General features: G+C 49.3%; 1 protein-coding gene across 1 annotated transcript in view; it reads left to right on the top strand.

Annotated features, from left to right (window-relative positions):
- USP50 (ubiquitin specific peptidase 50) overlaps positions 1 to 27,423 on the top strand; it is a 210,455-nt gene that overhangs the window by 70,569 nt on the left and 112,463 nt on the right. Inside the window, exon 2 of the mRNA XM_086959004.1 lies at positions 7,300 to 7,494. Coding sequence (XP_086815130.1) covers positions 7,300 to 7,494 — 195 coding nt within the window. The remainder of the gene's footprint in view (positions 1 to 7,299; positions 7,495 to 27,423) is intronic.

Genomic DNA, 27,423 nt, shown 5'->3' with positions numbered 1-27,423 from the left:
TCGCTGGGTGCAAAAGTAATTTCTTATGCAGATGACACCCAGTATGGCTCCTCCTCTGGAAAAGGAAAGGAGCTAGATGGGGAGGCTATTACACACTGCCTCGCTAAGGTGTTTCAGTGTTTGGCTAGGAACCAACTGAAATACAACTGGATAAGACCAAGATCATGATCTTTGGTGCTTCTTCCTCTAACCTCTGGTTGCCTGTAGGAGGCCCTGCTTCCGGGGCCCCAACAGAGTTCTGTAAGGAACGTAGAGATTAAATTTGACAGTGCCCTATTTTTCAACCACAGATTCAGGCTCAGACTAGCTCTTGCTTTGTAAACGCTTCAGATGCTGAAAATATTTCTACTCCTTCTGTCAGAAGCGGCTTGGAAAATGGTCATCCAGGCACTAGTTGCCCCTAGACAGGACTATGGTAATGCCCTTTATCTTGGCCTCCCAAAGTACTTTCTGTGCAGACTTCAGATGGTTCAGAACTCGGCCCCTTGGCTGCTACTGACCCCCCCTGCTCACCCCCCCCCCCCACTAGATCACACATGGACGCTCATTTGGAGGCTCTTCATTGGTTGCAAGTAAGAAAGAGGATTTGTTCTAAGGCCATGGTTCGAATGCATAGAACCCTGCATGGCTCAGGGGATGGCTAGCTGAGAGAGATGATTCACAACTACATTCCAGCCCGCATCTTGCGCTCTTACTCTGAACATCTGGCTAAAGTCTGCCTTCTCAGAAGAGGCGGCAGATCATTTTCGTATTTAGGACCGCTTAACTGGAACATGCTCTCTAGGGATCTGCGTCTAACAAAAGACCTTCCCTTCTTCAAAAGGAAACTGAAATCTTCGCTTGTCACACAATCGGCATGAGTTTCATATGTAGGTATCGTTATGCCTTTAATGGTGGAACACTCATGTGAGTAGCTGTGCGCTGTATACATCTTCATAATACAACATCTGTACTTAAACATAAATGCATTCCTACTGCAGCAGTGTACACGGAAGGTGGTTCAGTTTCTTCATAGATACTTTCCCTTCAAGCGGTCTTGATTATAGTATAGATCCAATCTCTCTGTTTCTGATTATCCCTTGACAGCACAGGTTAGGGGTTTGAGAGCTTGTCACTACTTTTTAAGGATCCACCGCTGTGCTTTTCAAACTGCTTCATTCAAAGTTTCAAACCCAAAGCAAGACACAACAAGCACACCTGTTACCATACCCCCTTTGTTCCTCTAGCCCTCCATGTCCTGTATGCCTCTAACATTAACAAGTGTGAGTTACACTACTGCAGCACCTTTGATTGTCTTATTTTCCAGAGAACTGACAGGATAAGTATATTTTATAGTAGTAGAGTCTATTCGATCTGTGTCAGGCAAGCATTAAAGCTATCACGGCATAGGGTAATATAAACTTTCATAAAATGTCATCGACTATCAGGCAGAGGAGCTTACACCTTATTAAAGAAGTCCTTGTGTCCCTTGTACTTTGTATGCTATCCTCATATAAAAGATCAGTCACAAAAGCTCGGTGAGCCATTTATCATGTGTGGAGTAAGTCTGTTTATCCAATGCCGTAACATGGAGACCGTGGCCACTGAGAGTAACATGGCCATCCATCTTCACTATGAGGATGGTATGTCAGGGATGTCAGTTCAGTCATGTAGTAAAGCCAATGTCGTTGAAGGGCAGAATGGTAATAACCTCTATGCCGTTAGAGTACCACCCGTTAGGGTGAAATAAGTTGACTTGCTCATAAGATATGACCTAACACACCCTCATCTTGGTTACATCTCCAGCAGTTTCAGTCTTGGCCAAGTTGCCATCCAGTACCATTTAGCAGCAACTTATAAAAGGAAAATGTCAGACGTACCTCTCAAAAGCCTTTGTCATGTGTTTCTAACAAGGTATTCCAATCCTCTACGGAGTTGCCTACTGAAAGTTAACTTTTCAATATAAGTTGTTTATCGCTTAATGTGGGATTCAAGTACATTTCTTTAATCAAAGCATTGAATAACCCCTCATTACACCTTTGTGGATACCCCATAGTTTGATGTAGGTAAATGAGCCTGAGATTTTGAATGTGTGTGGCTGCTTTTGTAATAGACGTGAGAGGCAGCATTTTAGGTATTGGTATTGCCACTAAGATTCCTATATAGCCATATGCGTTTCACAATAAATATGCCATACCTACTTTATTTGTAATAACGTTTTGTTATAAATGGGATTTCTGGTAGGCGAGGGCAAGGGCCGAAGCCATGCAAAAAATCTCCACTCTAGTCAGGATAAGGGAGTTACACTCCTAAAATAACCCCTGCTCACCCCCTTTGTAGCTTGGTAGGAGCAGTCAGGCTTATCTTAGGGGCAGTGTGTAAAGCATTTGCACATAACCCACAGTAATACAGTGTACGCACTACAAAAGGACACCACACCAGTTTAGAAAATATCCAATATTTTATATAATGAAAACAAGACCAAAAACAACAAAAATCCACAATACTATATGAAATAAATAGTCTGTAGTTATCCGAGTTCCTCGATGTCGATGGCTCCATCCGGGGCGACCACGGCATCTTGAACAACAAATCCAACAGTTCTGGCTGGTTGTGGGTTTGCGGGCCAGCTACGGTGTCGGGAAGACCCGCAAACAGTACCTGTGAGATGTGCAGGGTGATGAGGCCCTTGAAGTCACTCGCGTTGCAGGTCGAGCGCTTCTCTGATGAAATCCGGAGTGCTGGTGTCGGCAGGTGTTGGGTGGTGCGGTGTGCAGTGCAGCATGCGGAGCCCTCAAGTCGTGGTGGGAGCAGCGGCTCGGTGGCGGCTTCAGATCGCTGTGTCGGTGAGACCAGGGTCGCGGTGCGAGATGAAGGCGGTGCTCGTCACAGTACTGGCAGGTCACTGTGCAAGCAGCGGTGTCATCGTTGCTGAAGCGCTGTCGTCAGGTGATGAACTGGAGTCGATGGTGCCGGCGTTGGTAGGCCCAGGCTGCGGTGCAGGAGGAGGGCGGTGCATCGTGTAAATTTACGAGCGGTGCCCTTGGACCATGGTGCGAGATGAGACCAGGGTCGCGGTGCTGCGTTGCGGCAGTGCCCTCCGTGGTGCATTCAGGCCATGGAGTCGGCAGTGGCGTCGTAGATGTCGTCGGATTGCTTTTCTTTTGTTGCAGCACAAAACACACAGTCCCCAGTGCTGAGGATAGAAGAGCTTGAAGTCTTTGCTGTTCCTGAGACTTCGTGAACAGGGGGAAAGCTCTACTTCAAGCCCTTGGAGAGACTCACAAATTAGGTTGCAGAAAGTCCAGTCCAGGCCTTTCACTGCCCAAGACAGAAGCAGCCACTGCAGGTCATCCCAGCAAAGCAAACAGCAAAGTGGTATTTCCTCCTCACAGCTTCTCCAGTTCTCCTTCTTGGCAGTCTTCTGGATCCAGATGAGCTCTAAAGTTCAGGGGTCTGGGCCCCAGTATTTGTATCCAAAAATCCTTTGATTCTCTAGGCAGAGGGTGTCTGCCCCAGCCAGAACCAGTTCTGCCTTCTAGGGTGTGAATTCCTGGCACGAGGTGAAGACGGCATTGTCAGAGGCAGGCCAGGCCCTTTGAGGTGCAAGGAAATCTCCCCCTTCCCCCATTGCAGCCCAGGTCTATTCAGCCCTTTCCTGACCCTACCTAAACTATCTGGAGCCCTCCTGCTCCCCAGCCTTCTGTCATCCGAAACCCAGACAGGCAATCCACATTCCAGCGGGATGACTGAGCAAGAAATACCTACTTTCTGAAAGTGGTATTTTCAAACACAGAATGTGTGAGTTCAGGCATTCTAAACTCGAATTTCTACCTTGTTCCCTGGGTCAGTTTAGGATTATAAGATGTTATAATCAAACTGCCCATTCTGGCCTATGAGAACAGGTAGCCTTGTAAAAGTGAAAAACTAAATGGGCTGTAATTCACTATCAGGACATGCCACACACACCAGGGCATGTCCTACCTTTCACATGCACTGCACCCTGCCCACAGGGGTACTTTGGGCCTACCTTAGGGGTGCCTGACATGTAAGAAGAGGGAAGGTTAGGGACTGGCAAGTGGGTGCACTGGCTAAGTCGACATGGCAGTTACAAACTGCGCTCAGACTCTGCAATGGCAGGTCTGAGGTACCTTTTCAGGGCTACTCACTTGGGTGGCACAATCAGTGTTGCAGGTCCACGAGTATCATTTGATTCACAGGCCCTGGCACAGTGCACTTTACTAGGGACTAACAAGTAAATCAAAATATCCAATCGTGGAAACACCAGTCCATAACACAATTGACACAGAGAGCGTCTGCACTTTACCACTGATCAGCAGTGCGTAAAGTGTGCAGAAACGTTAAGCCAGCAAAAATAAAGTCAGAACCGGGAGGTTAGAAAGTAAAAACTCAGGGGAAACATGCCAAAATATACCAAGTCTAACAAGTTTCATAATACACATGCAGTCCCATGGCATTTGGCATAACAATTCCCTGCACACAAGTCAGATTCATGGCTGTTGTCATTGGCTTGTCACCAAAACTAACTCATGCCTACTTTACTGAGCATTAGCTTTCCCACAAGGCAACCATCAGGTACACCGTCACAAAATTGCGAATGTATGCAAAATTACAGTTGACAAAACAAAATATTATCTCTCCTACACCGGCTTAGCAAGAATTCTCACAGTGCAAATCTTTTATACCCCTGGAAATCTGAGATTCCATGGAACAAAAAAGCTATCTGTAGGGTTTAATTCAGAATAATAACAATCCACTCATAAATCACTATTGATTTTAACCTAGGCTTTTCACAATCAATACGCTAGGCCTACTGCCTTTTTCTAAAAATGTTCATAATAAATAATCAGACCAATAGCCTTCCTCTTTTACATGTCCCTATAACGAACTCAATTCTACTGTACTGAGCATAGCCTTTCCATAAAGCAAACATCTGGCATAGAAAAATAAAAGTACAAATGAATACATCATTTTAGTCGGCAAAGCAAACTGCTATCTATCCTATAAGATCCAAATAAGCATTATTGTAGCACATGTCTTCTATCTCCACACTTTGTTCAGGTGGATCATCATAACCCTTGCCTGCCTACTGCGGTAATCTGTGAAGTTCATTGTGACAAAATACCCCCTAACAGGCTTTAGCACGGTGCAATAACAATCCATCCTTAAAAGCCTACTGCCTTTAACACGTTTTTTACAAAAAGATCATCAGGCAGGTTTACCAGCTTTGTTATGATAGCAGGTCTACTGACTTGGTTATATTATTTCATAATAAACAGATCAAACATGTGAAATCGATAAGGCCTCTACCCTGTACTATTGGATTTACACCTTCCCAAGCACTGGTCTATTCAATGGCATGGCAGAAATTACTCTGTTATAAAATTACAAATATCTAGAAATGCACTACTTGCAAAACAATATACAACCACTCTCAATAGTGCCTATCAAGACATCACAGTGAAAACCCAGCGGTTTGTCAGAGAGGGTGACCAACGCAAAAACCACTGACTGCTAAAGTAATCTGTGAGATTTAATGTAACAAAATACCTGTCTTCAGCCTGTGACACAATGTGATAACAACCAACTGTTAAAGGATGACTGGCTTTACCAAATGTTTTTACAATGAATAAGCTAGTCCGACTGCCTTTGTCATAAAGTTTCATAATAAGTAGACCCACCCTAGGGTATCAGACATAATGTTTCCTAGTGCACTAATAAGGGCTACAGCTTGTCATCACAACCAACTAGGGCCTAGTTTTGAATGTAAGCTGTACCATAATTCAACAGTCTAGTATAAAATTAGAAAGATACAGAAATTTAAATTTGGCTAAGCAACATACTATCTACTAAGAGAGCCTAATAGGAATCCCCGCAGAGCCAATCTTCTATATCCATGGTTTGTCACACGGGTTTACCAAGACCTAAACGATTGCCTACTACAGTAATGTAAGATTATATTTAACAAAATACCTATCTGTAGTCTTTAATGTAGAGTAATACAAATTCACACTTAAATGCCTATTGACTAACATGTATTTCACAATAAATATGTCATATTTCATGTTCAAGAGATCAGACCTATAGCCATGATCATTAGCTTGATACAGTGGAAGGAGAAAATACTCCATCTGTTGATCTGTAATAGACACACACACCAGCGATTCACCGCTCGGCAGAGAGGAGCAGATACACTTTAGAGCACATAGAATAGAAAACGTATACGCCACCTGGTCCGTCTTTAGATATAGAGGTGCCTTTTGCTACTTTGTAATTGTGTTTAGATATGCGCACTGATTCAACTCCCAACTAGATGAGCCACTATAGCAATACACCTTCATACCCAGTCATATAGGATTGACCCTATTTGTATTACACAGATGGCAGTTTTTATATTATAGGTTTTAGTTTAGTTTGAACGTTATAGAAAATATGTCTTATTGGTATTCTTCAGTGGTTTCCTCTGTTATTTTGTCATTGTGTAATTCTTTTCTTGCAGTAAAGTGAGGATCATATCCGAATGACAGTTTTTGTATGCTCAGACCACATATATATCGGATAACGTTATGTCAGTTCCGGTCGGACTTGTCATAAGCAGGATGTAGATGGATATGACTACAATTTATAACTTATGATGTAGCAAAACATGTGTACAATTGCACACTGAGACCTCAAAACACATATTCACATACCATGCAAGTACTTGTAATCGAGAATAGTGCACTAGTAATAATCTCACACTGTTGCAATGTGTAATGCTATTCTTTATATGTGTTCTATAATTATGTTATAAACTTTTGGATATTTTGTACTGAACCGCGATGCCAGTCATGATAAAATCAGAAAATATCAATAAAGATATTAAAAAAAATAGAAGGCAAATGTATTTGGCAGCTGGTACACAATGTACTGTCAGTAGATAATTACACATTAAAATCCCTGTAGTTTGAAACTTTGCTGCTTATCGGGTCAACAAGATGGCCACTTCTGTTGATGGCCTGGGTGGGACTTAAATCTTGTCCTGGATATTCGTTTTTTAATTATCTATGAAATAAAAAACACATAATTCAGAGACAATATTTTAGCCTCCTTAAGCCTAATAAAGGCCCCAGTAGCATCCGTGATTGCACAGAGACATGCTGTTATTGCCTAGGCCTAAAGGTATGCTGGTTTCCGCAGCTCGTGTTCTTGTTATAATCATGTGCCTGATGAACAAGGGTGAACGCTACACTTAGGTTAAATGTGTCGTTTCTAGTTTAGTAAAACGACTCAATCTTATCTCCTGTTTTTGCTCCACAGTGCAGGATGTTCCGACATGCAATATGGACGGTGTACTCCGGAAAATTGGGTGAAACAAGGAATGGAAAATGGAGCGGTAGGCCTGTCTAATCTGGGCAACACTTGCTACATGAACGCCGTGTTACAATGTCTGTGCAGTACATCCCCGCTAGTGAAGTATTTTGTGTCAGGAAAGCACCGAGCAGCTCTAGTTAGGTAATACAGCACTATCTATCGAAGTGCAGAATTCTCTACGAGCAGACACTTTTCTTGTGACGCAATATCTAATGTTTGTTGACATATCATGGTGCACAGAAAAGCGTGTGCAACAAAGCCATCAGCAATGTCTTAAAGCCAGAAGCAGCTGCTGTGAATAAAAAGTGTATGTGTGGGGGGCGGGGGAGTGAATAAATAATAAGATTCAAAAGCACTTATCTGCTGGCCGCCGTCTCTGTCCTCTTCTGCTCCTCTCGACTCTTGGCAAACTCCAAGAATCCATACACCAATCCAGACGCTGCTCTCATGCTGGTAATACCCAGCCTTAGAGGATCGCCAGGATTGGTCTGAACGGCCTGGTTTGCCGCTCAGTAAGGCCCTGGGAGCCTGTGCCTGTCTCCACCCGGCTCTGCAATAGAGCCCGAGTGAAGAGACCTAAATGCGCATGTTGGATCGGCTGTCCTAAGACGTCCGGCTAAACCGACATTTGCTTTGCAGCAATGCCACCAATGCTGCTGCCAACGAGGGTGGGCTGGTCCTGGACTTGGCTCAGGGAGGAAAACTAAAATGATAATAACAGGTTTTATTATCATTTTATTTTTCGTTTTTTTCACTGCTGAGAGCAGTGGGGCGATGCTCCTTCGCCATAACAGAGGAGCCGCCGCTCCCTAAAGGTCAATTCCAAGTTGTAAATTTCGACATTACAACTCCTTCCGAATCAATAGGAACAGTGCATAAAGTCACCTTTTTCCTTCCCTAGCGATTTGTCATGGATCAATGATTTGCAACTGTTTCGGTGGTTCAAACCATTGCCCGTATAACGACATCACAAAGGATGGTATCTATTTGCATAGTCCTTGAGGGATAGCTCCCAGTTTGTGAGTGATAGTTGCTGGATTCAGGGTGGGAGTGTAAGAGATAGCGATCCAGGGTCCACTGCATGCTTACTCTCATGTCCACTCACATCATATCATTTGTACTTCTGCCACAGCACAAAACTATCCTCAGGTCACCGTGCATTGCAGATGCTGCACAGCCATTGCATTTGTGATACCAAACCCCAAAAAGTCCCACCAATTGTTGCAAATCTAGGAGCCTCCTTTACAGTGCCCTGTAATCCAGATTCAAATGCAAAAAAAGAGTTTACAAATCATGATTATCATGCACAGATATCACCAAGGTAAATTCATGGAGGAAAAACATGACGCTTTCTAAGATTTGCTGCTTGTAATGAGCACAGTCAACATGCAATATTACCTTCCTCCTCTAAATTGAGTCCTGCTGTTCTTTTGCTTTGTTCCTAAGGGATAGGTTAGCCAATATTGATATCAAATGAACCCCAATTGAGAAAAATACAGAAGCTGCAAATTACAGCTTGCTCAAAAGCAAATCCAGTGATCTAATCCCTTTAATGTGGTGGACAGGACCACTTCATTTTCACTACCTGCAAAGAGTGAAGAACGTGAAGGTCACACATTCCCACTCAGGTACACAGGCTGGCGCTTGCACCAGAGGCTTTCCCCCTTGACCACTAGTACAGAAGCTAGTGCATCAGCCCTTCGGCATCAGCCCCAGACCCTCTCAAATGGGACTAATAGTGGCAGTGTCTCTCTGACCTATCACTGTCATCAAATAAGATGTAGGAAGCAGTCTGGCTTTAGAGGCTTGTAGGCGCATCGGTGCTCGGGGGAACAGTTCCCTGAGCACCAATTAGAGCTTCCTGCTTGGTGATCGCTGCAAGAGGGCAATCCTAGAGCAGGAATCCACCTCCTAGGGACTTTGTTTGGTGTGCAGTAACACGATTTCCGTCTGTGCCACTAGCGTATGCATGACTCCCCCAATGGATAAGGAAAAACAGCCTCTAAGCACACATAGAAAGGGCATATCAGGTAGTTTACACCAAATGTGCCCACCCAGTGTTGCTGAAATGCGGACTACATACTCAGGGAAATATTGGGGGGACACAAAATGGTACCGAGGTTAGTGCTGGCCACACCTCTACCCTCCCACTACAGTAAATCTTGTGGTTCCAACCCCACCAGGCTATCCAGAGGGGGCAGAAGGCACCACAGAATATACGGGATTTTGTGGCATATTTACAAGTGAATGACAAAGTGTGGCGATAAGCAAAAATTGCTAACTCCACGCTCTGCCATTCTGAAAACACTGGGATGCACAATATTTACAATGGTACGGCTCATGCCTGCATTTTCCCTAGGGTTGGCGCGATACTCAGCTGCCTAGCGCCAACGCAGGCACCCTTGCACCTTAGTGGAAGGGTGCCTGCGTTGAGGGAATGATTGTTAATGTGAAGGGGGGTTCCCTTCCTGCACATGAACAATCACTAATGGTGATTTGTAACTCCTAATAATGCTGCACACAAAGAAACAGCAAAAGCGAGGAGAAATTAAACATTTCTCGGCATTTTGCAATGTTAAGACAAGTTTATCTCTGCTCCTCATTTTGGCCCAGTCTTATATTTACACCACCATTGTAAATATGGGACAGCATCAAAATCAATGGGTGTTGCAGCGGAACGTCCATCACAACACACATTGCACCCCTTTTACGCTAAGTGTAAGGTGAAAGAGGCCCTTATTTAAAAAGCGGCGTTATGCCACGGTAAGTGGCTTAAAGCCACCTTGTTAATATGGCGAAGGGATTATTGCTACAGGAACATCACAAAAAATGACATTCCTGTGTGCAATCAGCCCTTGTAAATATACCCCTTTGTTTGAAGAATAGGGTGGTGCCTGGTAGTGCCTGGCATGTGGCAAGTGGCCAACCCCAAACCCTCATTGCACTGAATGTCTTTCTACCACTTGGATGTCGATTGGGGAATTTACCCCAAATCTGCCTACCCCAGGGGAGTTGAAAGCATCCCTAGACACCGAATGGGATAGGTGGTTAGGTCTAACTGGCATATGACCACTGCCAGGCCCTCACACAAGGACATATAGTCATTCTGCCTCCCTATGAGGCAGAATGGAGAAAATATACTATTTCTGTATATTTTGAAGAGTAGAGACCTGTGTCAATTTAAGCAAAAGTGACATGAATGCACTGCAAAGCTTTTATTACCCCAAACTATTGATCAAAAGCACATATTCCTCATATTCATATAGTGATGATCACCAGATTTCACTGCCTGTAGCAAAAGCTGTACTATCCACAATTTCCACACTTAGATAGAAACAGTATCTCACATGTGGTTTGGCCAATCATATGGTACGAGAAAGGATCAAAACTGTAACTGAATTCAATGTGGACTGCACAAAGGGATTGCTGCATTATATCAATTCGGAGTCATCTGGCGCAGAGGGAACTTTTGAAGATATCACACATAAATATTGGTAAAATGATCGTTATTGAAGATCATAAGATGCAGCCGTTCAACCCCTGTCAGGTAGTCCCACATCCTTAAAGTTCTGGAATTCCCAGTCTGTCCACTGCCACATAAAACATGACATATCACCCCATACAATTTTAAATTTTAAACATTCAACAAAACTATAGAACTATAAATAGTACGTACATAATAATTAAAAGCAATTTGTTATAGAAGTAAATACATATTTGCTAAAAAAACAATACCAATACGTAGGAGCAATGGTCCCAGAAAGCAACCATACATTGTAAACAATTTCAAAACAAATATTCAAAACAGAACGTAAAACACAGGGTATTTTGTTATACATAGTGTTTAATTCACACTGAGCAATGTTCTCTTAATGAAAATATTCACATATTAATATATGCAAGCTTGAATCCCTTCTCACCAAAATTAAATCTGGATCCCCTTCTGATATCATTCCTGCAAAAATCTCTTTCAGACATTCCGCATAGCTAGCCACACCTATCTGCACCATTCTGAACAGCTCATTGAGGGTGGGCAGACTCCTCCCAGAATGGAAAGCTGCTCAGGTTGTACCTATCCGTAAAATTCTTAAGCTCCCTGCCACGGAGTTGTCCAAGTATCCCCCTTCAAAGCAAACTTATTGAAGAACACATAAACAGACACATGTCCAATTTTATTGAAACCTCTCAATGCCTTAATGTCTCCCAGTCAGGCTTCCGGGCCAAACACAGCAGCGAGTCGCCTTACTTGAGGTTACGGACAATATCAGAATAGCCCTGGATAATGATCAGGCAGCACTGCTGGTGCTGCCTGACCTATCGGCGGTGTTTGACACAATCTCGCACCATATCCTACTGGAGAGACTTCAGGGCATTGGAATACAGGGGGTTGCACTAAAATGGTTGACCGATTTCTTGACCGACAGAACCCAGACAGTCACACTGAGAACTTTCAGATCTAAAACCACCAAAGTGACCCAAGGGGTACTGCAGGGCTCATGGCTGAGTCCCACTCTCTTTAACATTTATGTGACCCCCTTGGAAAAACTTATGAGGTACTTAGGGTTCAGTCCCATCTCCAACACGGACGACACCCAACTCCTCCTCACCTTCGATAAATCTAACCCCAATATACACATCACCTTTTCTGAGGGCATGAAGACCATTGCGGCCTGGATGAGGACCAATTTCCTTCAACTGAATGCCGATAAATCGGAGATCATGCAGTTTGGAGGAGCAGCCATAAGCTGGACTCCCAGGTGGTGGTCGGAGGAGTTGGGCGCAGCTCCCACTCCCAAAGAAGTAGCCAAGAATCTAGGATTCTGAATCAACCACAATCTTCAATGCCCACGCCACAACCTGGCACCTGCTACCATACACTCAGCCTACTCAGAAGAGTTTTTCCTCTACTTCCTTTCTCGGCCAAAAAAACTCTGATACAAGCCCTTGTTTTAAGCTGCTTTGACTATTGTAACGCACTATTTGCTTCAGCAAACGAGGTCTCCTTAAACAAGTTACAGGTTGTACAGAACACGGTTGCTCGACTAGTAGCCAATATCCCTCGCAGAACGGCTTCCATCCCACTTCTTAATAAACTTCACTGGCTCCCTGTGAGAAAGCGTGTAAAGTTCAAGATAGGCTGTATTGTTTACAAAGCCCTCAATGGCCAGGGGCCTTCATATTTGTCCAACAAACTCACCTAATACACTCCCTAGTGTACTCTTAGATCAGGGTTCAAGTTACTTGTGTGCACTCCCAGAATCAAAAAGGCTCACAAGGGGGGCAACGCTTTTTCACATCTTGCCCCTACTTTCTGGAACGAACTGCCCCTCCAGCTTTGTGAGTGTCAGAGCATCTCTCTGTTTAGGAAGGTTCTAAAAACCTTTCTCTTCTGATTCCCCGGGTCTGGCTGTAGCACACTGTCCTAAGTGCAGAGATACCCCTCTTGGGGTGATTCAGTGCTATAAAAACATATACATATCAAATATCAAATATGATCATTATTCACCTCTTGATTGACTGGAGTAGGCAGAGTCTTCAATACCTTCTTTCCGTCAAGTCCCAAGTTATGCTTTAATATAGCCAACTTATGTTTGGCAACAAACCCATCTCCACCCACTGCCTTCAAGTATATCTTAAATGATTCCCTCCAATCCTCCCATGGCATGACAGGAAGACCCGGACTTTGCAAGAATGTAGGACAGCTGTGACTCCTTCGCTAAGGCGGAGGAGCGTCACCCATGGCCATAAAGCAGCAAAAGAAAGTAAAAAAATAAAATAATAATAACTTTGTTATTATCATTTTATTTCGTCCTCCCGCTGCAGCAGCTTGCGTGAGAGTGCGGTGCTGCAGAGCAGGGGAGGAGTGGTAGAACACTCCTAAGTGCGCAATAACTGTTTGGTTGGCCCTGTATGTAATTTTTCTTTTAAGCCCGACCACCCCACCCCTTACTGCTGCTCCCAGGCAGCAGCCGCGACTGAAGTAAGAGGCAGTAAAACTGATTGAGCAACCATGTTGATACCTCAAAACAATAAACTGAAACAAGAATAGTAGTCACCGCTGTCCAGATGATGAAAAAACAAATCAACATAAATAAAGTAGTCGTTGTTGAAAAGTGTCTCCAAAATGGTGAGTTCACAAAGCGTTTGCACGGAACACGGCTACACCAGTCCACTTTCTCTGTTTCTATGCAGACTTCATAACAAGAGCTTCCTGCAATCACTTCTAAGGTTTCTGCCTAGAGTCCACTTTTTACTTCTCTAACTACTCAACTAATCTTCCTGAGTATGCGGGGACACACTGAGACGACAAGAAATGCGCGTTGTGTGCCATGCAGAACACACAAGGAAACCACCTCTGAGCATGAGCTGAGTCACTGCATGCATTGCTGGATCATCTCTGGCCATCGCATCCTCGCAAGACAGCACAATGGCCCATGCAGCTCGGACAGGGCGCAGGATGTCGGGAGAGCGTGAGGTAACAACAATGGCCCATGCAGGTTCGACCTGAGCAAATGATGTCAATAGACAATGCCGCTTGGACCAAAAAATAAGTCTCGCTCAAGGGATCCCTTTCTTCCAGAAACAACACCCCATATAATGCAGGCTCACAGACATCTCTTCTCACTTCCTGCTGAACTCGGGCAATTCACAACGTTTTTCCACCTGCCTGTCACCCCCCAATACACAGATGCAACTTCCAGGGGTTGGATATCGTGGGCTACCACCTACTGGCATCCCATTTTCATTGACACTTTTGAAGATATCACACATAAATATTGGTAAAATGATCTTAATTGAAGATCATAAGTTACAGCCACCCAACCCCTGGCACGCAGTTCCACTTTCTCCAAGTTCTTGAATTCCCAGCCACTCCATGGGGCATTACTGCCAATTAAAACATACACCTTCTCAACAGTGAGAATTTCTTAGAACGACATACCCTGTATAACTGAGTGTGATATGACAGCTTTTTTCCTTCTCAGATTGCCTAATGAATGTCAAAGTATGGGTAAAAAAATAACAATTTACTGCGACGGAGAACTCCAAAACATCTGGTCTTGTACCATAAAAAAATGAAAATGTGCATTTTGGGGGGGTTGGGGAGGTTTGTGGGGTTGCTGCACTGTCTACATGTGTTCCTGATTCTTTTATGTCTGCTGGAAGATTCTTGCTGCTGTCCCGGTATTATGTAGGATCTACACGGAGAAGGAATGGCTGTTAGTTCACGGGAGGTCCCTGGTCCTACTAGGGTTCTTAGCTGGAATGTTAGGAGGGTGCTAGACAAGATCAAACGGGGGCTATTTTGAAGTCAGCCAAGCGAGCTCACGCAGATGTGTTATTGCTGCAAGAGACCCACCTCATGATGATTAGGGCAGTATGTTTTCAGAGCTTTGGATTTATACAGGTCTTTCATTCCAGGTTTGTGAGAGGCTCCAGAGGGGTTGTTTTCTTAATACAACGGAGGGTTGCATACATGCATGTTAAAACCTGGAGGGATTTGCAGGGCAGGTATCTGTTTATACAAGGCACGGTAGGGGGTGAGACCCTTGTATTAGGGAGCGTCTCTGCCCCTCTGCCTTTTTCCTGGGGGTTGGCGAAAAAGATTTTGACCCTATGGACAGATATGCCTTAGGACCTTGCGGTAGTGGGAGGTGATTGGAATGATGTGATGGATGTGGCCAGGAATAGATGGAGGTCCGGGGGGGGGGGTAGTTGAGGCCCGGCATCCTACTAAGCTGCATTCCTTGGTGACGAGACTTGATTGGGTGGACCCCTGGCGCAGGATGCATGGTAGTACACAGGGCTACACATATCTCTCAGCGGTTCATGGTTCCTTCTCCCGCCTGGATTATCTGTTCATCCCACGGGTCTTTGGCAGCAGAGTGGTGGCAGCCGAAATACTCCCGCGCAGACTCTATGATCACTCCCCAGTGGCGCTTACTATACGAGCAGGGGGGCCGGTGGGCCATTCCGTTGGCATCTCTCTGTCTGGAATGTTCCGAAGGAGGACAACAGGGAACGAATGGGAGATGCCGTAGATCAATACCTGGCTATTCTTTTTTATAATCAACTTTATTGAGTATATGAAAAACAAAAGAGAATTCATTGGTTGCAACTCAGAGATCAACATATACATTGGAAGTAAATCAATAAGACATGGTGGCGGGTGCAGTCCAATCCAGCCCAGCATCCCATCTTGCATTACAGTAATGGTGGAGCATAGAGGATTAGACATAGTAAGAATTATGGCGGGATCATGTTGAACCATTTCCCCCATATTTTGTGGAACAATTCTGGGGAGCCTCGGGATTCGAACAGGGCCTCCTCCTGGGTGCCACACTAGTCCACCCTCCTCCTCCAACCCCCCACAGTAGGAGCAGCGGCACGCGACCAGTACTTTACTATCTCCCTTTTGGCCACAGCCACCGCTGTTCCCAGTAGGCGCTTGTCCATCCTGGAGCCATCCAGGCCGTCGAAGATCCCCAGCAGCATCTGCAACGGGTCGTGAGGAACCTCCCACCCCAGGGCCTGGGTGAGCTCCCGCTCCAACCCCCTCCAGAACCTCTCCAGCACTGGGCAGAGCCAGACCATATGGTAAAAATCAGCGGGGTATGAGCCGCATTTCGGGCTGTCTGGGGAGGGTCGCAAACGGGTGCGGAAGAGTCGCTCAGGGGTAAGGTAAACCGCTTGTACGTAGTATATCTGAACTAGGCGTAGCCTGGAAGATGTGGTTAGGGTTCTAGGTGCCATAAGGGCGTCTCTCCAGTCTGCCTCTTCTAGAGGGCCCACCCACTCATCCCACCGGGCGCGCAGCTTATCCAGGGATGCAGGGCCATTATTCACTAGGGAGCGGTAGATTCGGGACACTCCCCCTCTGTCCAGATTCCCCATCCTCACCTGGGCTTCTAACGGACTGAACTCTGGGAGGTAAACCGAAGAGGGGAGATACGTGTGGAGAGCATGGCGCAGCTGCAGATATCAAAAGAGTTGGGTGTGAGGGAGGGCGTGACACTGCTGCAGATCCGCAAAGGCACGGATATGATCCCCCACCCAGACGTCTCCAAGGATCGAGATGCCAATTAGATCCCAATGGCGGAATCCGTTCAAGGACGAAACCTCCCGAAGCCAGGTGCCATACCCGAGCGGCGTCTGACGAGTGAGTTTACGGTCCCACTCCACGTGGCGCAGGGCAGCGCGCCAGGCCAGGAGGACCGATCTAGTGATTGGGTCTATGGTCTGTGGCACTGGGCATCCGTATAGGTATGCCTGGATCTGCGGACAGTCCGTAGTCTCGAGCTCCATGCTGGGTCTGACCAGCCACCCGCATACCAGTCATGGATGACTATCAGTTTGGTGGCAAGGTAGTAGAGGTAGAGATGGGTCACCCCTAAGCCCCCATCAAAAGGGGGCATGCGGGTGTGCGCCAAGGACATCCGCGGCCGTGCGCCTCTCCAAAGGAACCGGGTGAGGGTCCCGTCAAGTTCGCGGAACCAAGTGCGGGGGAGGGGGATGGAGATGTTTTGTAGAATGTAGAGGAAGCGGGGTAGGACTATCATTTTAAAAAGGGCGCTTCGTCCTAGTGGGTTGAGGGGGAGGGAATGCCATTTCTTGAGACCCGCCTTAGTCCGTGCCACCAGAGGCGCGACATTCAACGGCCACTCGAGTTCCGGCAGGAGGGCCACCCAAATCCCAAGGTATTTAACCAAGTGGTGTCTGAGGGGAATAGAAGACTGCCAGTCATAGCACTCCCTGGATGTATGGAGCGGGACCAGTGTTGATTTGGCCGCGTTGAGCCGGAGTCCGGACACCCCTTCGAAGTCCGCGAGGATTCGCAAACACCTGGGGCCCGAATCCGCTGGAACCGCCTGGTACAGGAGCACGTCATCGACGTAGAGGGCTATTTTGTCTAGGTGGCTCTTGTTCCAGGCCCATCCCTGGATGAGGGGGTCTTGCAGGATGAGCGTCGCCAGGGGCTCCATCGCTAGTGCGAATAGGAGTGGGGAGAGGGGACACCCCTGGCGCGTGCCTCTGCAGATTGGAAAGGCCTCAGAGAGCATCCCATTGACTAACACCCGGGCTCTAGGGTTGGTATAGAGGACCCTGATGAGGCGGCGGAACAACGGGCCAAAGCCCATCGCCTCCAGCACATCCTGTAGGTAGTCCCAGCCCACCATGTCAAAGGCCTTTTCGAAGTCGAGGAAGAGGAGGGCCAAGTATGGGGACAGGCGGGCACGTTGGGCCAGGGCTAGGTGAAGACGGCGGATGCAGTGACGAGTGTCCCTGGCAGGCATGAATCCACATTGGTCGGGGTGGACCAGATCTTGCAGTAGGGGCTTAAGCCTCAGGGCCAGTATCGTGGTGAAAATTTTTATCTCGGTGTTGATAAGGGAGATTGGGCGGTAGTCCGCGCAGCTCAAGGAGGGCGGCTGGGTCTTAGGGATGACCACTATCGTGGCCAGGTCCGATTCAGGGGGAAGGAGCCAATCTCCGCCACATGCCGGAATAGGGCCAAAAGTTGGGGAGCCAGGAGATCCCAGAAGGCAGCATAGTACTCCTGTGGATATCCGTCCGGGCCAGGCGTCTTGCCACGGTGGAGAAAGGGGATGGCCTCCAGAACCTCTTCCAGGTTAAGGGGCGTTCCAGGATCTCCGCGGACTCAGGAGTGAGAGAGGGGAGCCTGGCAGCAGCCCCATCCAGCAGGGTGGCCAGGGGCGTGTCTGGTGGTCGCGTCACGTATAGTCGCTCATAGAAACTTACAAAGGTTTTGGCTATGGCCGCGGAGGTTGCCTGGAGGGTTCAGTCTTGCGCGCGGACCTCTGGAATAATGCGGTGGACACTGGGGTAAGAGACCAGGTTATGGAGGAGTTTGTTCTTTTTTGTTCCCCCAGCCATACACCCTCACCACTGACGATCGTAATAACATTTGGGCCGGGTCCAATGAGATCTGACGGATTTCGTCCCGAAACAGCGCCAGCTGCCGGGTGGGGTCCGCACGCTCTCCTGAGGTTTGTTCTGCCCCCAGTTGTGCAGCCCGGGACTCCAACTCGGCAAGCCGGGCCAGTTGGTCCGCCCGCTTGGCATGCACAAGCCCCCTTGCTGCCCCGCGTATCACAGCCTTGCCAGCCTCCCATAAGGTCCCGGGCGAGTGAACTGAACCTTCGTTGGTAGAGAAGTAGTGGCTTATCTCCAGTCTCAGCGTGTCCGCCAGAGTAGGGTCCTGTAGCAACCAAGCATTGAAACGCCAGACCATCCGCGGCCCCGTCTGGGGGGACCCAAGACAGATGGAAACTGGGGAATGGTCGGACAGTCCAGACCAAGTGGCAATCAGTGGGCGGAAGCAGGAGAAGGTCGATGCAGGAGTGGGTATGGTGGGAGGCCGATGTGTGGGTAAACTGTGCCTTGCGGGGTTTCCAGACCCGTCACACGTCGCAGAGCCCCAGAGCCGAAGCCCAGCTCGATAGAACAGCAGCGGAGGAGATCTGGACCACGGATGGAGCCCCGGTCGTGTCACGCTGAGGTTGCATGACGGCGTTGAAGTCACCGCCCACCACCGTGAGGCCGTGCGGAATGGAGGAGAGAACCCATGTAAGGCACCGAAGTGTCAGGGGCAAGAGGGCGGGCGGGATGTAAAGATTCAGGACATTTAGAGGGCAGCCCTCCACCATGCCCGTTATTGCCACGTAACGCCCTTGAGGGTCAGTGTATGCCTTGGTCAGGGTAAAGGGAAGGCCCCTTCTGAGCAGGATTTCTACCCCTTGGGACCCGCGTGTAAACCCAGAGTGCCAGACCATCGCAAAGCCATAACAGGCCAAGAAGTTGCATTGTGTGCCTAAGAGGTGGGTCTCTTGGAGAAGAAGGATATCCGCCGCTTGGCGATGGGCCGCCCGGAGGATGGCCGCGCGCTTAATACGGACCAGGAGTCTATTGACAAAAAAAAGAGAGCTGCAACCAGCCACTCGGAGGTAGCACCAACAATGGCCGAGGAGCGGCTGAACAGAGCTAAACTAAAAAGCGGCCCGTAGGCAGCTAAAAACAACAAACCAATGGGAATCAACGGTCTCCTCTCCCCCGTACCCTCCAACTCCCCCCACCCTACACTTCGAAACAGGAAGCCTCTTTCGCCCCAAATTCCAATCAACCAATCGAACTCCCCACTAGGGGAAAGCCACTAAACTAAAACGGTTAGTAGGGGCAGTAGCACCAGTCAAGAGTTTGTGAAGGAGGACCCCCCTCCATATTACAGGATAAGTATCACCAGCTTCAACACAAGAGCTTCAAAATGTCAGCAACAGTCTAGCAAATGGTAAAAAGGAAGAAAAGCAACAGGGGAAGAAGAGGACAGGTCAGAAACGCCGCCTCGGAGGGTGCAGGCTGTTCGGGGATCACCCCCACTGGGGAACGCCATGGGCAGCCAATTCTCCAGGCAGAGAGCAAGGCCGAGGGAGGTGGCCCAAGCGGACCCAGCAGGCCAGGCCCGACCAACGAAGACCAGACATCAAGTGATTATGGTTCAGACCTCTACATCGTCCGAAGTGCCACGGATCACAGGGCTGCCAGACAGGTCTGAGTCCGACCTCGCCTTTCGCAGGCCTGCACTCAGCTCAGGGGTTCCATCGATGGCAACCAAGGAGGAGGGTGCCGCGGAGGGGGGGGTACCCTGGTTCGTGGGCGGAGATGGGGGACTTTGAGGCCTTCCCCCTGGTGATTGAGAGGACCCCCTTGATGGCGACCCCTCCTACGGGAGCCGGTGCAGCGGCGTCGTAGCCTGGGCGCTTCCTGGTTCAGGTGGGTTGCAGGTCTCCGGGTAGGGGATGGGGCCCGCCCAGGCAGGAGGGGGTGCTCTTCTGTGAGCCAAGTCCATGCCGCCTGAGGGCTGTCGAAGAAGAAGGTCTTATCCTGTAAAAGGACCTTGAGGCGAGCCGGGAAGAGGAGACCATACCGCAAACCCATCACCCTAAGCTTCTGTTTGACCTCGTCGTAAGACCTGCGCTGGGTTTGGACCTCTCTGAAGTAGTCCGGGAAGATCATTATTTTAGAGTTCTGAAAGAGCAGGGGGCCCAGGTCCCTGGCAGCCTCCAGGATGGCGTCCCTGTCCCGGAAGTTGAAGATACGAAGAATGATGGGCCGGGCTGGGGCCCCAGGAGGCGGCTTGGGCGCAAGCAACCGATGGGCCGGTTCTATTTCAAACCAGGGGGAGAGCTTCTCTGCAGGCATCCAAGAACGGATCCAGGTTTCCAGGAAGACAGCGGTGGATACTTTCTCCACTCCCTCCGGAAATCCCAGGAGGCACAAGTTGTTACTGCGGGCCCGGTTTTCGGCGTCCTCCGCCCTGCTATGGAGCTCTGACGTCAGGGTCTGGAGACGGGCCACCTGGGTTTTGAGGGTGGTCAGGTCATCCTCCACCGTGGAGATGTGAGATTCCGCTGCTGTGATGCACGCCATGGCGTTTCGGAGATCCTGCCGGATGAGGGCCACATCCACCCTCACCTCTCCAATCTTGCTTTCCACGGAGGCCTGGGATGTACTAATCGCCTGGAGGATGGTGGACAGATCCCCCCCCTCAGCCCATTGCGGAGGTGGAGGGCCAGCGCCGGAGTACTGGTCTGGCCTGGTGAATTGGTCCATGCGCATCTGGGTTGGGGGAACCGGAGTCTGCGTGGTCCGTCCTCTGCCCATGGTCTCAGCGAGTTGGACGCCGGCATGTAGGGGGTGATCCAGTCCCTACGGCCGACTCCAAGGGGTCAAACCAGCCTGGGTCTCAGAAGGTTCGGAATCGTCGTTATCCAGTGGCGGCTAGACAATCTTGCCACAGGCCGCAATCCTCCAGGCCTCCCCCCGTGATGCCGGAGGCCGGATCCAGGAGGCAGGGAGGCGGAAGGGAGGAGGGGGAGATGCCGCTCTCCGTGTTGCAATGTCCAGAGCAGGCGGGGGCCCCCCGGCGGTCACGCAGGGTGGGGCGACGGCCGCCAGCAGAGTTGGTGACCCCCGATGGAGCAAGGCGGAACCCTCAAGTGAGGCAGCCCGTCGTCCGCGACGTGCACCACAGTCCTCCACCCCGCCAAGGCCCCCGGCGCCGGGCAGGAGCCCCTGCAGCAGTGACGATGGGAGGGCACGATGCCCCAGTGGCCTCCAAGTCTGTGGGAATCAGGTCGGGGGCAGGCGCGCAGATGGTCCGCCGCGCCAGCGGCTTAACCTCCCTGTGAAGCCCCGATGGTACGGGGAGAAGCGCCGGTGGGGTCAGTCAGCGGCCGGGCGGGGGCCGTCCCCAAGCAGCACACCTCGGGGCTCCCAGGCCTCCCAGCCCGTCCAGGCAGCTCTCGGGCGAGGCCAATGGGGAGCCCCTCTCCCCGCTCCCGGTCCCCTCACACCTCCGTGGGCCAGCAGCAGCCGCGGTCACTTCAGGCCACAGAGCAGGGCAGCACCGCGGCTAAGTCAGGGCTGGTCCCACGAACCCCACAGGTCCTCTCTGCGGCTCAGGGGGGTGGGCCTTTCCGCAGGCAGCACACTTGGGACTCCCGGCCTCCCAGGCCGTTCGAATGGCACTCGGCCGAGGCCCATGATGGAGTCCCCCTTCTCAGCCCAAGCCCCTCCCCACCTCCAGGGCCCTCAGCAACCCTCGATCGCCACAGGTCACGGGGGCAGGAAACACCGGTGCAGCAACACGGCAGGAGGCGCAGGGCTGGTCCCTCGAGGATCTCAGGCCGCCTCACAGGCTCGCTCCGGCCGCCAGCGCCGAGCCGTCACAGGCGCCACAGGTCGCCAGTGCCGCGCCGTCCCTCCAGCGCCGAGCCGGGGAGAGTCAACAACCCCAGGGAGGTCCGTGTCGGCAGGCGGAGGGGCCCGACAAGGAGCAGGTCGGCCCAGCGGCTCCCCCCGCCCGACAGTACCAGGGAGCCAATCGGGCTAACAGGAGTCGGCAGCCGGGGCCCCCCAGTGCCGGGCAGCCACACCGGCTCAGATGGGGGCCGCCATGTTGATTTTCACAAGGCCAGCAGGGATAGGGCCGGCGGGGGCTTCAGCAGGCCCCGGGGAGGCACCCAACAGCACCGGTGAGTAGAGGGCAGCCAGGGGAATCCAGGCATACAGGGACCGTGGGTCGATGGCAGCTGGTGAGGGCGGATGGTGGGCGGATGATGGATGGGGGGTCCGGAGCACTCTTAGAGTGCAGCCACCATCTTAATGCTCAGGTCACACCCCCCAATACCTGGCTAATAATGTGGGCTCAGTCTCGAGGGCTGAGTCTCTATGGAAGGCTTTGAAGCCCACCATTCGGGGGGTGGACATCTCGTTCTGTGCCGCGGTCCGACGACAGCGTAAGGAGGCCCTGGGTCTTGCAGAGGCAGTTATTCTGGAGTTGGAGGTGTGCCGCAGTGAGGAGGGCGGGCGGCTTTCTCGCCATCGGTTGCTGCTAGCGCAGCAGGATTATTCTCGTATCCTTTTAGATGGGGCTAGTCAGGTCCGGCTTGTTACTCATAGTAGGATTTATCAGTGGGGTGACAAATCTGGTAAAATGCTGCACCGATTGTGTCAGGGTTCGCTTCGCCCTCAGGCCCTCCCGGGGGTGGTGCGGTTGGATGGGCTCCCGGTGTCAGGCGCGTCGGCTATTGCGAGTAGTTTTGCAGAATATTATGTATGCCCCTGTGGAGTGCTTTCCGGCGGAGGTCATTGATCGTTTCTTAGATGATCTACCTCCGAGAGCACTCTTAGATGCAGTTAGGGAGGAACTAGAAGGCCCGCTTACTGAAGGGGAGCTGGGGACAGCCCTGGGTGATCTTAATACTGGAAAGGCCCCAGGCCCTAATGGCTTTCCATGCAAATTTTAAAAAAAATACTTTTTGCAGCTGGGGCCACACTATCGTAGGGTGGTAGGGGAGGCTAGGGACTGGGGGAATTTGCCCAGTGAGTGGCGTCACGCAGAGATTGTAGTTTTTCATAAGCCCGGCAGACCCCCAGAACATCATGACTCGTACCGCCCTATCTCTCTCCTGAATGTGAAGGCCACGATATTATCTAAGGCTTTGGCGAACCGTCTTCCTCCCCAATAAATCTTTGCTGGATCATCCGGACCAGGCTGGGTTCATGCCCCAGCATGCAACTCGACACAATATTCGGCGGGCACATGTGGAAGTCTCGACTATTCAGGCTCTGGGGGAACGGGCAGCGCTTCTCTTGGTGGATATGGGCAGGGCATTCGATTCCTTGAGCTGGGTCTATTTATTTGCGCTCCTGCGGCAGCTGAATTTCAGCCTGCATTTCCTGTCCTACCTCACCCTGCTCTATACCGATTTGTCTGCAACAGTGCGAGTGGTGGGCTTTCTTTCTACTGTGTTTTCCATTGGACGGGGCACCAGGCAGGGGTGTCCATAATCCCCATATCTTTTTGCCTTAGGAATGGAACTCCTGGCTGCCTGGGTTCGGGTGGATGCTCAGGTGTCCAGGTTTGAATGGGTGCATGGCCTGCATGACCGCATCGCCTCTACGCGACGATGTTTTGTTCTTTCTTACCAACCAGGAACGAACAGGCCGCAGCTGTTGCGTATCATGCAGGTTTTTGGGGAAATTTCTGGTTTGTACATGAACCCCCGGAAGTCCACTCTGTGGGTACTGAGAGGTCAGGGCGAGCTCGGCTCTTGGGCGTCGTCAGTACAGGTGGTACAGGGGAGCATGAAGTCTCTGGGGGTATACCTGTCCGATTATCCCGCCACGGCCTGGGAGCGTAATCTTGTGCCTGTATGGGAGCGGTTGTGCGAGGACGTTAAGATCTGGTCCCACATGCCCCTGTCCATCTACGGCTGGTCAGCCATTTTTAAGATGATTTTGCTTCTGCGACTATTATATCAACTACTAAACCATCCCTATCCGATTCCCCCACAGTGGTTTTTTAGCAGGTGAACTTGGTTCTGGGACAGTTTCTTTGGGAGGGTGGCGTGGTTAGGGTGGCTGTCCGGACGTGCTTCCTCTCTACAAATTGTGGGGGGCTGGCAATCTCCGCTATATGGTCCTATTATGCTGCATCGCATCTACTTGTAATTTAAAAGTGGTGGTATGGGGATAGGACCGACCCCGCATACGCAGTGGAACGGCGTTGCTTGGGGGATCACTCCCTGCACACTTTCCTTTACACTGCCCCACTGAGGCATCCTCTTCCGCCTGCCACGCAGATTGTGTTTCTGATTTGGAGGCAGGCATTGCGAAAGATGGGCTGGTGGAACAGACTGAATAAAGAGACCCCGCTGTGGCGCAATGGCCGTTTTCCCCAATTGTTGGGTCTTTTCAGGTTCCGCGATTGGGATAGCATTGGGATATCTACTCTGGGTGACGTTATGCATGGCACGGTATTGAAATCCTTCCAAGACATCCAGGTAGTTTTTCAGATGCCAAAGACTCAATTTTGTAAATATTTTCAGTTTCGGCATGCCATTGCTCCCAGCCTGGAGGGCCTGGACTCACTGCCGGAGTTTAGTCCCGTGGAAGCAAGATCTTTATGGGGGACCTCCTTGACTACAAGATCTCCAAAATCTATCAATCCCTGGTTTCGCATTGTTCCCCCTCTCTGCAGCATCTGCGGGAGGCCTGGAAGGGTGATGTAGGCCAGTTAGAGAAGGAGGACTGAACAGAAGCTTTGGCTTCCCCGCGCTGGGCGGCTATTGCAGTACGCCTGTGACTTATCCAATTCAAATACCTTCACTGGGTTTACTTTACCAGGGTTAGGCTCTGGAAGGCGGGCTTGGTGGCTTCCCCAGAATATCTCCGATGCGGGCAGGACAAGGGGACCCTGATACATACCATATGGCATTGCACAGCACTGACTCGTTTCTGGAGGGGGGTGCTGGCTTGTCTCTCGGAGGTTCTGGGGTGGGAGCTTCCACATTCACCAAAACTAGTTCTCCTCCATGTGATGGAAGGGATCGGGGGCAACATCTATAAGCGACATCTCCTGCTCCTAGGTTTCACATTAGCAAAGAGAGATATAGCTAGGGCCTGGAAGGCGGTGGTCACCCCATCGGTCTCGACCTGGAAAAATGGCCTTGATTTTAGTATGGACCTCAAGCTCCCCATCTTTGAGGCTAGAGGGTTCCCCATGGAAGCACTATAAGATCTGCAGGCGCTGTGCGTATTATCGGGTCTTGGAGCTGGAACCGCTGAGGGGGGACCGGGGGCGTGACCCAGAGCAGCCGGTTGACCTCTCCACTTTCTTGCTTTTCCCTATGTGTGGCTCATGATTCATCAATTGATAATGGTATTGTGGCTATTGAGCTCTTGTGTGGACTGTTGACAGCCTGGGTCAGATATATGTTGTTTCAGACTATAGAGACGGTGCACTGGGGGGTGGGAAGGCAGGTGGGTGGTTTGTTGGTTAAAGGAATTGATTTTATTTGTATTGCCTTTCATATTCTCCTATTTTTCATTATGTAAAACAGTCAAAGTCACAGTTTTTTTTTGTCTTTCATGCGGCAGCTGTCTCTGGGATTCAGAGGTCTGCATTATACGTGTTATTTTGACAAATAAAATCTGTTCTTAAAACATATGGGTAGACCACTTGCATGGGACCAGAATTAGCAAAACTGTGACCATATGAAAACCAATTTGACTTTATATTTAACTTCACTCAAAGTTTGGAACCATACCTGTCCCAGCACCAGAGCTCGAATTTTCAGTAGTGCTTGTGGTAGGTAGGTAGATTTGCCTGAATACTGGAAAACCCTTTGCCCAAATAGAGCAGCAACCCACTTCCCAAAAAATGATTTATTGATAGAAAATGTAAGGACCTTTATATGGTCATGGTTTTGTCTGTTTCCTCTCTCAGTCCACATCCACATCATTTATCATAGGAAGTATACGAATGCTTGGTGGTGGGAACCTATACTATTCCACACATATTAAGTAACTTTATCACACAGTGAAGAAAGACAGTTTTTTAAGCAAGTTTTGATGTTTGCAGGGCATTTTGGGTAAGAGATAATGAAGTCATCCGTTCAAACCACTCCGCCCTGAACTCCCCCATGTCTGTAGTTTTCTGGAACACATGGGTTCATAGGCTTCACTGAGTTCCAGTGACCCCAGGTACAAATACAGCAGCTGCTCACATCCACAAAAAAATACTTTTGCAAAGGAACCATTAGGATTTTCTAAAGTCTGGGTTTTGGCCCTTCCTCTACGGGGTCATGGGCCCATCCACATATATGGGCTACTGTTTGTATCAGGAGAAGTGTTGAAACACTGGACAGTAAGTCATTTACTATTATCTACTGAATTACACCATATTTTTCTCTACCCATTGTAAGTCACTTTCCAACACAAAAAGCCTTTTGAAAAACACTCCCACTCAATTACTGGGGCATAATGGGTAATCCAAAATTAGGGATGTTATAAATGTTCATATACATAACCTTAGATTTTTGGGGGAATTCCAAACAGTCATAACTTTTGTTGATACCCAGCACAGGCAGTAAACAATCAAAAATCAATGCGAGCCTCAGCGTAGTTTTTGGCTCTGGGTATCACAAGTTTTTGAACAAATTACAAACATTATATTCTCTAGAAGCAGCACATGTAACAGTAGACTACTTTTATAGATTGGCCTTCAGTGGAAAAAATTAAAGATGAAAATCTTATCACGTATTTCTATTTTTTCTGCTCTTAAATTCATTATTTCTTGTTTTAACACCAAGGGACTGATATAGAGTTTGGTAGGGAGGGGGCTCCATTGCAATGGTGACAGAGTACCTTCTTCTCCAATCTGAAGGTCTGGCCACCTGATTTATAGACGGCGGACCTTAAGAATGTCAGTGACAGAGACTACTTCATTCGCCATCACTGACATATCTCTCTGCAAAGTAAGGGTTGCTGGAGGTTTCGTCATTCGACTGCCCGATATAGAGTGGGTCGTTGAATGACTAGTTTTTACTCTCCCTTATCACCATGAAAAAAGTGGCAATAGGGGAAGTAAAAATCATTAAATTACCCTGACGGAGTAAATAACATAGTCCGAAGTCTAAATCGGCCCTTAGTTTCTTTCTAACCCTTCAGCAATCTACACAAAAGACCCCTTGCCGAATTCTGAATTTA

Source organism: Lissotriton vulgaris, chromosome 2_1 (genome assembly GCF_964263255.1).
Source record: "Lissotriton vulgaris chromosome 2_1, aLisVul1.2, whole genome shotgun sequence".
Taxonomy (NCBI): Eukaryota; Metazoa; Chordata; class Amphibia; order Caudata; family Salamandridae; genus Lissotriton; species Lissotriton vulgaris.
The sequence above is the reverse complement of the archived record's forward strand: the minus strand, read 5'-3'. Positions and strand labels throughout refer to the sequence as shown.